This window comes from Trichechus manatus, unplaced genomic scaffold, assembly GCF_000243295.1.
Source record: "Trichechus manatus latirostris isolate Lorelei unplaced genomic scaffold, TriManLat1.0 scaffold00132, whole genome shotgun sequence".
Lineage (NCBI taxonomy): Eukaryota > Metazoa > Chordata > Mammalia > Sirenia > Trichechidae > Trichechus > Trichechus manatus.
The window spans coordinates 2336793-2348989 of NW_004444068.1; the positions used below are offsets into that span (position 1 = coordinate 2336793).

Here is a 12197-nt window from a genome sequence, read left to right on the forward strand (position 1 = left end):
TAAACGAAAATGTGATTATGCTTTGCATGTGACATTGTTAATTTGTTTTCTTACCAATATTTCTTGAAGATTTTTTCCCTGTATTTTTTATCTTTTTGTGTCTCTGCTTTGTTCTGGACATTTTCTTCTAATTTGTGCTTCAGTTCACTAATTCTTATACAGGATGTCTAAGCCACTGTTAAAGCCATTTGCTGAGTTCTTAATTTTAGTTATATTTTGCAGTGCTACAGTTTCCTTTTTTTTTTTGAAATACTTTGCTAAAATTCTCAACTTCGTTTTTTTTTTTAATCTTTGAACATAGTAAGTATATTAAAGTTTGTATCTGATTATTCCATTGTTTGAATCTTGTGAGGTTCTGTTTCTATTGTCTGTTGTTTTCTTTGGTTTCAATCACATTGTCTTCTTGCCTTTTGCCTGTAGATGTATGTGTAGAAATAATTTGAGACTTAGGATATGATAACTTCTTTCAGAAAGGATTAATGTAGATGGCCAAGGATATTAGCAGTTAAGGATGCTTTAATTCAGTATCAGTGATTGAGTTGAATTGAAATGGTCTACAGGCTCACTCTTATTTTAAGGCATACCAGCTTGAGACCCTAACCCAAAGAGTGGTATTTCATCTACCATTATAATATTTTCTACTATAAAAATGTGGAAATCTCCATCTCATCAAATTATTGCATTCATATAAGGGAAGCAAGTAAGAGTGGAGACTGTGGAGTCATACAGACCTGGGTTTAAATCTACCTAGGTGACTTTGGATAAAGTACTTAACTTCTGAGTCTCAGTCTCCTTGTTGGTAAACAGGTTTAATAATACTATCTACATCATGGGTTGTTGTGAGGATTAAATGAGATAATGCATACAAATCATCTGTTTTATCATTATTAGCTTCAGTAATACATTGTGGACCTTTCTGTTTGAATAAATAATTATTACTCTATGCATTAAAGAGAAACAATTTAAAAAAAAAGGTCCCTCCCATTACAGCCTTGCAGTCTAGTAGACAAACATATTTTCAAATGCAATTAGATGTAGTAAATCAAGGGAAAGTATATACTCTCCGGAAAGTACAGGTAGTCCCCAACTTATGACGTATTCGAATTACAACAAACCACACTTAAAACTATCTGGCTTTTTTTTTGTATATCTTATCATTGGTAATATGTTCTACATACACACGTTACCATGCGTAATTTGCTGATGTTATCATTCTCAGATGTTCACTCGCAGATGTCCAGTGTTACGATTTACTGTTCAAAACACTGCTATATAGCAGGCTATGAAAACTTAAAAAAAAAAAGGTATTCGACTTACATCAGAACCAACTTAGGACTGAGTTGTTGGAACTGCATCGTAGGTTGAGGACTACCTGTATACAAAGAGCACAGTAGGAAAACATGACAGAGCACTGAGTTCTGCCAGGAGAAAAGGAGATGGCATGCGAGCAGAGACTTAGAAAATTTTGCCAGATGGGAAGAAGTTGTTCAGAGCAGAGGTGTGAGAAACCCTGTTATGTTTTGGAAGTTGGAGGTTGGTTAGCATTGTTGGAATGAGGAGTGCTGGGAGTAAAGCTGGGTTGATAAGCAAGGGCCAGTTTATAAAGTAGGTTTGTAAAGGAATTTTTTTGTTAAAGGTGATCTGGACCATTGGGGAATTGGAGTACGGACATGACATTAGCTATGTATGTTGACCGCAGAGTAGAAATCAGATTGGAGATCAAGACTTTAGGCAAGATTGCTTATTAGGAGGTGGATGTGGCAGTCTGGGTGAGAGATGAGATCTTGATCCACCTTTCTGAAATTCTGATTAGAAAAAGGTTAATCCTTCTCATTTTATCTTTCCTATCTCTTAATTGTTCTTTCATATTGTTTATCTGGTTTTCTCTCTGCTGCATTCTGGATAATTTCTTCTGGTTAATCTTACAGTTCACTTATATTTTCTTTATTTGTGCCTAATCTGGTGTGTAACTCATTCACTGAGGTTTTTGTTTCTAGAAGTTCTGTTTGGTTCTTTCTCCAAATCTGTCTGATCTGTTTTTAATATATCTCATTTCTTTCTCATGATTTCCATCCCATCATTTATTCTTAAAATTTTAACATACTGATTTCTTGTTCAGTGTGTATTAATTCCACTGCGTAATTTCTTGGTTATCCAATGCTGCTAGAGTTTCCCCTAATGAGTTTTATTTGTAGTGACTTATTTATTTTTATATTTTATAGTTTGGAATTGTGACCTCATGTTCAGTGGGGTTTTATCTGTGAGAATCCTGGGTAGCTTGGATTGAGGGCATATCCCTCAAAAGGAGCTTTGTTAGTGTCTGCCAGTAGGTGGGCACTACCTACCAGGGACCATTCTATGTGTTAATGTTTCAGCTTATAGTCTCCGGGAACATATACCCAACAAACAAACCTGTTGCGCCACCAGGGCTCCAGGAGCATATAGGTAGTGGAAATTTAAATGCCTAGTCCTCAAGAGACTATGTTTAAAAATTCAGAAGGAAATCTTTTTGTTCCTATTTATCCCCACTTCCACTTAGAGCCCAATCAGAGACAGGTAGGTTTCTTTGGCCTTCCTTTGTATTTGCCCTTTGAGAATCACAGCTCTGTATGGCTATCCCATTCCAAGTACTCTCTCCCCAACCATGCGATCCAAGGTTTTGCCCCCACCTCTCCACAACTGTTAAACCAAGTCTGTAGGAGCCCTGGTGACACACTGGTTAAGAGCTTGGCTGCTAACCGAAAGGTCAGCAGTTCGAATCCACCAGCCACACCTTAGAAACCCTATGAGGCAGTTCTTCTCTGTCCTATAGGGTCACTTTGAGTCGGAATCGACTCGACAGCAATGGGTTTGGTTTGGGTTTTATAGGTTACCAAAATCTGCAAACATCTTAGAGTAGTGTTTCTCAAACTTTAATGTGCTTAAAAATACTGCAAATTTTGGTCAAATGCAGATTCTGATTCTGTAGTTGCAGGGTAATGCTGAGATTCTGCATTTCTAACAAGCTTCTGGTGAAGCAGTTGCTGTGGTGCAAACCCCTCACTATTAGTAGCAAGGCTCATTAGTAACCTAAGCTTCAGTGCCTATTTAGCATTTTGTCTTGTCAACTTATTCTTCATTTTTTTCCCCAACATTTTATTATAAAATTTTTTTAAGTTAAAAGAATTTTAAAGTGACCACCCGTATACCCACCACTTAGATTCTACAGTTAAACTTTTATTATCCTGTCTTTATCACACATCTGTCCATCTATCCATCCATTAATTAATCTTATTTTTTGATAAATTTTCTAATAAATTGTAGACATCATCCCTAAAAACTTTAGTTCAGACATACACAGGAAGTGCATATCACTCCATTAACTTGAGTTCAGTTTCTGTTTATGGGCTTTTTTTTTCTTTTGAGGTAAAATTTGAGTTTAATGAAATGCACAAATCATATGTGAATCATTCATTGAGTTTTGACAAGTGCATAAACCTGTATAGCCCAAACCCCTACCTATAAAGATAGAGAACAATCCCATCACCCTAGAATTTTCCTTCATCCCTCTTTCCAGTCATTCCTTCTCCTTACTCTCACCTGCAATCTTCCTTTTTATTCCCTGGGGAAATTCCTTGTAGTTACGCATGTAAATGGATATTTATTACATTTTCATAGTGGTTTTGTAGGAGAAGAGTTTCACATAATCTGGTTTTCTATTGCTTGAAATAAAGGAGCAGTAAGAGGTTTCATAGGGGCATTTCTTGTAATGTCTTTGGATGAAACCTGAGGACTTTATATTGCAGCACAAGTGGAAAACATTTTTCTGGAAGCCAAGATAATATAGTTCAATTGTGTAGCCTTTTGATAGTCCAGTGTTATTTAAGCATAGAACTTATGTTGTCTTGGGGAGTAGATGGCTGCCATGTCATGCAAATAGCCCCCATGACAGCCATTGGAAGTTAAGGAGCCAGCCAAGAGTTGTCTGTGGATGGAGGCCATTCTGTTGTAGCACAGAAGTACAAGTTTGATTCACATTTGTACCACTGAAGTATAAAAACCAAAAAACCAAACCCATTGCCGTCGAGTTGATTCCAACTCATAGTGACCCTATAGGACAGGGGAGAACTGCTCCATAGAGTTTCTAAGGGGCACCTGGTGGATTTGAACTGCTGACCTTTTGGTTAGCAGCCGAACTCTGAACCACTGCACCACCGCAGTTTCCACCATTGAAGTATAATATGCAGTAATTTTATCTGATTTTGCAAATGAGAAGAAGACTCTCCACTTTAAATGCCTTAAATAGCTGGCTGCTAGTGCTCTCTTTGTACTTTTGTTTCCTTACCCACGAAATGAGGACAATCATATTACCTACCTCATAGAGCTGTGTGTAGTGCATAAACCAAACCAAACCCATTGCCATCGAGTTGATTCCAACTCACAGCAACCCTATAGGACAGATTAGAACTGCCTCATAGAGTTTCCAAGACTGTAATCTTTACAGAGGCAGACTGCCACATCTTTCTCCCACAGAGTGACTGGTGGATTAGAACCACCGACCTTTCGGTTGGCAGCCGAGTGCTTAACCACTGTACCACCAGGGCTCCTTGTGTAGCACATGTTGTAATAAAAGTATTACAAACACTTAAGGAAAAAACAGTATTGCCATTTTTCCTTCCAGTGAATTTTAATGTACTTGAAATCGTGTTATTATCACATATATCTCCTTTCTTTATTTAAAATTTTATCATAAAAATATCCATGTTATTATTTATAACCATTTGCAATGGCTGTATGAAATTTGATTGGGTGATGTATCATAGACTACATACTCTTTCTCCTACTGTTAAATATTTAGGTTGTTTCTGTTTTTCTCTAGACTCATTAATTTTTAGACACTGTATTTGAATTTCTAATTTTTAAAGTTGTAATAATGTTTTACATAAAGTGTTGCCGTTTAAATATTTCTCTGTAATTTGAACACGTTTCTTCTCTTATGTTATCATCTTGCTTTTTGACAAACAGAAGAAAATTCTGCTTTAATTCAAATATCTTAACTCTTAAATATTATCACTCAATAAAAAAACATTTTTAGCAGGCTTATGATCAGAAGAATATTAGACGAAGAGTTTATGATGCTTTAAATGTGCTAATGGCAATGAACATAATTTCAAAGGAAAAAAAAGAAATCAAGTGGATTGGCCTCCCTACCAACTCTGCTCAGGAATGTCAAAACCTGGAAGTAAGTGAGTTTTCTGTTTATAGATAGCAGTTGGCATTACTTTACACCAGAGGCATTTTAATTTAGAAATATAGCCACATGATACTAACTCTTCTTTGCTTAGGAGTACTATGTCATTTTTTTTTTTAGCAGACTCTGTAGAATTTTAGAACTAGAAGGAGCTTTAGATAATATAGTCTGACCAGTTTATTTTCTAAATGATGAAACTGAGGAACTTAGAAGTGAAATGACTTACCCAAGGTTGTGCCTGAGGTCAGATAATAGAAAATCCGGGACTAAACCTGAACTTCTTTATTCTTAATGTTATATACTAGATTAATATTAAATTGATAACAATATTATATCATACCAAACTATGCATATATGGATTCTCAATTTCTCAGTGTTAAAAAACTTTTTTCTTTTAAAACAAATGAGGAGGATAGAGATCATTTATAAAAGGTGAATGAAAATTTTTAAGAATATTTTTAATCAGCTTTTCATTAGATATTTTTACTAATTAAAGACATTTTGGAATTTGTTGTAATTCTTATTTTTAACTAGAGAATAATGTTTTAAAGAACCCGTATTTCTTGAGAAGAACTTAAAAAATAAAAAAATTTCAATTTATAGTGAAGATGCTTACAAAATTCTTCAGAGATAAAACATCCTGAAGGTAGATCATATAATCTGTCCTATGATAATTTGATTCTATTTGCTGTGAAAAGTGATGAAGTTTTCGTGTCAATTCATAAATACTAGGAAGAATTTCTTTTAAAACTTTTAAAGGAATAGAGATTTTTTGCTTTGTCTTTAGTCTTCTAAAAATAACATTTCCTTAGAAGCCTGTAATGAATGAATATTATTTAGATTTGATTTTTACTGTTTTTTAGATAAGGTCTTTAATTTTTCTAATTTAATTCTGAGCATTCTACTAAATTTTTTTTTTTTTTTTGCTGAATCATGTAATAGAAATGTATTTAATGAAATTCTTGCTGTATGAATCAAAAAAAAAAAGAGGATTAAGGTACATTGGTTATACAATCTTCTAAATGTTGTGAAAGTCAGGCAATTAACTAGAAATCAGTGACAGTAGAATAGCATTTTATTGCATCTTTATCACAATGAATAGAATGCTCAACTTACTTGAATTTTGGGATGCTATGTGTACAAATTATTTTATTTTGTTAACTTCAAGCATTATAGAACAATCTTCCTGAAATGAGCATGTGCCCTGGCACACCGTTTCTAAATTAGTTTGAGATAATTTTATTATCATGGCCATGAATGGAGTACTGAGCTTTTGAAGATAATTAAGGTTGATTTCATGTTCTTCCCAGTCTCTTTTTCCTCCAGCAAATGAAAAATTATGTGGTATTATTATGCTTGTACATGGGGGGAAAAACCAGACATTATTCAGAAGTTACAGAATTAATGTTACCCGTATGCCAGAGTGGAAATGTCTTCCTTTTCTCATTTTTCTTTCTTCTGGTGATAGAAAGGAATTTGAAGATCACTTTACCAGTAATATTAAACTGATACCAAAGACTCATTAAGCAAAAATGTATTAGTTTCTACCATGTGCCTAGCCAAAGAGTATACAAGACAAAATCTCTGACCCCAAGGACCTGTCGTAGCTGGGGAGAGAAGGTAAAAGAAGTTACAGAAAGTATGATCGCCCCGATGAAAGAAGTATGTACAGATTTTCTGGAAAGGGAGATAAGGGAGGGATTTTCCAGAAATAATCCCTGTACTTAGTCGTGAGGGATAGAGTAGGAGTTTGCCAAGTGCATAAGGGCAGGGAGGGCCTTCCAGGCAGAGGCATGAGAGAGCATGTACATAGCTGGGTGTGTCCAGAGTACATGCATGGAGAAAGGGGATAGATTGCAAGTGCTAAGCAGTGGGGACCTGAGCCTGTAAATAATGGGAAACTATTGATGAATTATAAAGCAGGGGGGTGGGAGGGATAGATATGTTTTAAAGAATCACTTTGCTAGTGGATTGGAAGTTAAACCAACAGGAAAATGGGAAGAGAAGTGGTCCAGGGGAGATTAGAGACAGAAGTTGAGTGAGTCACAGTGACGGTCTGGGATAAGGCAGTGGCAGTGAGGTTGGAGAGGTGTTTAAGAAATAGAATCAGTGCAGCTTGGCCTGCTTGGACGTGGCGGGTGAAGGGCAGGTAGTGGCCGAGGAAAACTCGTTTGGCTTCTGGTAGTGCCTTTTTGGAGCCCTGGTGGCGCAGTGATTAAAGAGCTTGGCTGCTAACCAAAAGATTGGCAGTTGGAATGAATCCACCTGCCACTCCTCAGAAACCCTATGGGGCAGTTCTGCTTTGTCCTATAGGGTTGTTATGAGTCAGAATCGACTTGAAGGCAACAGGTTCGGTTTTTTGTTTTTTGTTTTTTTAAATTTTAGTGCCTTTTTGGCCTATCAGAGCTTCAGATGCAAGAGGAAACCCCTACAAATCTAGAAGACCACACAGATTTTACAGTGAACCCTGAGTTATTTAGGGCTAAAGTATGCAGTGGTTAGAGGAGGAGTGAGAGGAAGCTCCCAGTGCAGATTAGAGTAATGGGGAGCAAATAAGGAATCACCTGTCGGAGTAAACAAGAAAAAGGTCTTATTTGATGTCATTGACTTCTCCCCAAAGAGACAATGAGGAATACATCTGCAAGGAAATTCAGACCAGAGTGTCTGTCTTCTAGAAAAGATTGAAGAAAACAGCATTCTTTGCAGCTAGGAAATAGGTCCCACAGCATGTTACTTACTACAAGTAAAAATTGTGTATCAAATATGTGAGATATCTGTGTTAGCAGCTCTGCTCGTTTAAGAGTTAATGAAGCCCTTAAGTGAGAAGTTGCCTCATTTTTGTTTTTTTTATTTTTTCCCATACAAAAATTTATACATACATTGCTTTTTGACCCTAATTGCTCTCCCCATACTATGACAGCACACTCCTCCTTTCCACCCCAGATTCCGTGTCCATTCAGCCAGCTCCTAACCCTGTCTGCCTTCCCATCGTGCCTCCGGACAGAAGCTGCCTGTTTAGTCTCTTCAATCTACTTGAGCTAAGAGGCACACTCCTCACGAGTATCACTTTATGTCCCACAGTCCAGTCTAATCCCTGTCTGAAGAGTTGGCCCTGGAAATTGTTTTTAGTTCTGGGCTGATAGAGAATCCAGGGGTCATGCTTTCCAGGGTCCCTCCAGTCTCAGTCAGATCATTAAGTCTGGTCTTCTTACTAGAATTTGAGTTCTGCACCCCACCTTTCTCCTGCTCTATCCGAGACTCTCTGTTGTGTTCCCTGTCAGGAGACGTTGCCTCATTTTTGGAGGGATAATATAGTGAAGTAATTAATAACAGGGTCTCTGGAACCAGATGGCTTAGTTTCAAATCCTGGCCCTGCTACTCACTAGCTGTGTGAACTTGAGTTACTTAACCCCTCTAAGCCTCTTTTTCCTTACGTGCAAAATGGATAACAATAGTACTTACCTTATGTGGTTTTTGTGAAGATGAATTAAGATAATGTGTGTAAAGCACTTTGTTGAGTGCTGGCACACAGAGTAAGTATGCACGAAGTGGTAGCTATCACTCTGATTAGAACTTCAGTAATAAACAGCGTCAGGCAGTGGACACCAAGTATTCACTATGTGGATGAATCTATTACTGATGACACTTGCCACCATTCTGCTGTCTGGCCTGCTTCCTTACCCCACCAAAAGGTGTGATTTGCCTTTTTTGATGTTAGTGGTTAAAATGGGTTGAGTTTCTCTGAGGAAAACTCTTGCTACCTCAGACCTGAACAGCGAGCTGTACTTTATACTGTAGCTATGCTGATATTATTTTGTAACCTATGTTTTAAAGATAGAGAAGCAGAGGCGGATAGAACGGATAAAGCAGAAGCGGGCTCAGCTGCAAGAACTTCTCCTGCAGGTAAAGATGCTGAGATGGTTTTCATCACCTCCCTGCCTATATTCTGTTCCTCCACCTACTTGCTTTTAGGGTCAGCGTGCTTTCTACTTGTGGCACCTCTGAGTAGTGTCCGGTGGGACCACATCAGGGTAGCCTGCCCTGCACCCAAGCACACTGCCCTCCACACGCTCTGCCTTTTGGATGGTTCCTTCTGGACCTCATCCCTGCCCTGCCACAGCACACTTGCCCTGTGTTTGACTTACATTATGCAACAGGCTACTTGTGACACTTATATTTGATTCTTATTCTGACCATAAACTGTTAGGAGTCTTTTTGTTTATTTTAGCTCTTATTTGGAATATCAAGTTGGAAGGCTGTTTAAAATTTAGGCACTTTGAGTAATCAAATCCACCTGTTAAACTTATTTCCCTTGAAGAATATCTGTAAGTGGCAGAATGACATGAAATGATTCAATAAGTGTTGTAGAAACACCAAAACTTAAAATACATTTAAGAAAAATAAATGTTATAGTTTAATAAGGGTCCCTATATTTATACTATTTTGGATAACTGCCTAGTATTCGGATGATTTTAAAAAAATATAATAGAGCTCTTGTATAAAATCATGTGATGTGAAATCACAGGGTAGTTGGACTAACTTTTTTCTTTTTCCTTTCTATTTTTGGTAATTGTAGTTGGTATAAAAATTCACTCTGAGCAGTACAGTTGGGCCATTTTCAATTCAATCAGATAAACTTTGTAAAGTGAGTGATTTTTGATTTTCTCAGCAAAATGTCTTTATGTGAAAAGCCTTTTATAACCAATTACAAAATCCAGTTTTATTTGAACAAATCTAGGTCCTATTTAATTTTTGGCATGATCTAACTCTTCAGAAATAAAGGTAGTAATAAACTACCGAATCTTTTACTAGTTTTTTCCTTCAATACTCACTATATCTAATGGGCAAAATACGTTAAGTACTCATAAATATTCCAGGTGTGTTTGTTTTTCCCTTTCTAGCTGCTTTTATTTGTGTCTTTTTTTCACAGTCATGTGTAAATCAGAGAGCAAGAGAAGACAGCGTGGCCCTTCCAAAGAACTATGGATGATCTGAGAGTAGGAAGTAGGAAAGGAAACAGGGCAGGGGCAGAGAATTATCAGCAGATAAAGCCGCGACTTTCCAAACACAGGAAAGCCCAGGGATGATGTTTGATCCTGGTTAGGCCATTTCTTTCTTACTGTGTTCTGTGTTTGGTTTCCACAGTGAGCCCTGTGGAACCTACCTGAGGCATTATTTATTTTTCATACTGGGTTTCCAAATAAGATTTCGTTTGAAGAGAGTATTCTGCAACTTACAGAAAAAAATTGAAGACTGACAGTTTATTCCTGGGCTCCTCCTGGTGGAATTCTGTCTTCTGAGAGACCTGGCCTGCCAAGGGCTTGCCACTTACTCTTATGCTGCCATCTTCCCTTAGCTGCCTCTGTTGTTCCTGTTCCTGCACGGTTATCTCCAGTACTAACTGGGATTTCCTCAACACCTTCATAGAATACTTCGGAGCTTGATTTTTGGCAAATGTCATGTAAAAAATCTGTCTCTCAGTATTCTGTTTATCGGGAAGAATGGTGCTGGACAAGATCACTCTTACACTCTTATGTATGTGGGACTTTCATATCTCTAGATGCCCAGCACAAAGAATAAATTGAATATTTTTATCTGCTTATCTGTATTGTTTACTCTTTGTACAGTGAACATTGTATTTGTGTTTTTTAAGTTCTGAATTTCTTATCCTCTTTTGTCTCTTGAACCAAATATTTATAAAAGATTTCCAGCCAGAGGAAACCTAGCTGTCAATATCGACAGAAACAGGTCTCTCTGAACATTAAAATGAAACTCCAGTTATGATTGGAAACAGCTTCTAGTCTTCTAGTCGACATACAGCTCATTTCCTCCTCCTGTTGTTACTGTGTGCCATCAAATCGATCCCGACTCACAGTGACTCTGTATGACAGAGTAAAACTGTCCCGTAGGGTTTCCTAGGCTGTAATCTTTACAAGAGCAGATTACTGGGTATTTTCTCCAATGGAGCAGCTGGTGGATTTGAACTGCTAACCTTTCAGTTAGCAGCTGAGTGCTTAGTCATTGCATCAGAAGTTCTTCAGAACTGCTAATACATAGCAAAGTGAATGTATGAACACACCTGAAAAAAACAAAAACCAAACCCGTTGCTGTCAAGTCAGTTCCAACTCATAGCAACCCTATAGGACAGAGTAGACCTGCCCCATGGGGTTTCCAAGGAGCAGCTGGTGGATTTGAACTGTCGACCTTTTGGTTAGCAGCCAAGCTCTTAACCACTGCGCCACCAGGGCTCCTGAACACACCTGGAGCTGTTCCATTTTTTGGAATCGATGTTAATGAGCCTGGAAAAGAACGAAAGGCTGCAGGAAACCAATCAAAGATCAACAAATAAGGACATCCATCCAGAATAAACAGGAAGAGATTTTTATTTTTACTATGAAAACTTATATTTTTACTACTGTCTTCACCTGAAAAATCTCTGATGCTATTAAGTATACATAATATTGAACAGTGATTTGTAAAGGACCGTTACTTACCACTGTTCATGTTGCCTGTGTACTGAGGCCTTCCCAGGACACTGGGGCCACAAAGTATGGGAACAGCTCCCAAGAGGCTTATTTTAGTAGAAAAGAAGACAAACTGGGCAGAAGTATTCAAACACTTAATTCTTTTTCTGAGTTCTACAGCTCCAGCATATTTTTTTCCTCGATATTAAATGAATTGAGCAATGAATATAAATAGCCTTAGTTCTTTAGTTGCAGACGGTAACAAAGACTTATAACTTATAATAAGAAACTGATATCTGGACACACTGTTAGGGCTAGAATAAATTGGTTATCCTCTTTGCTTTGTGCATTTTAAAAGCATAAATGTTCACTTTCTGGGGAGATAGCACCCAACTATTTTAAGATAACAATCTTAATCAAACATTAGTTAAGACCCAGAACAAATGGCTCTGACTTCAGGAGCTTTTTAAAACCAGTATCTGTTTACTGAGCTAGCAGATGAA

The 12197-nt window shown here is 37.4% G+C and overlaps 1 protein-coding gene across 8 annotated transcripts in view; it reads left to right on the forward strand.

Moving 5' to 3' along the window:
- The window catches only part of TFDP2 (transcription factor Dp-2), a 230826-nt gene that overhangs the window by 197818 nt on the left and 20811 nt on the right, over positions 1 to 12197 (forward strand). For 6 of the 8 annotated variants that reach the window (XM_023739334.1, XM_023739338.1, XM_023739337.1 and 3 more), the window contains 2 exons: positions 5075 to 5221; positions 9065 to 9133. In XM_023739334.1, the coding sequence (XP_023595102.1) occupies positions 5075 to 5221; positions 9065 to 9133 (216 nt within the window). The remainder of the gene's footprint in view (positions 1 to 5074; positions 5222 to 9064; positions 9134 to 12197) is intronic. The other 2 variants (XM_023739335.1, XM_023739339.1) reach the window with 2 other exon arrangements.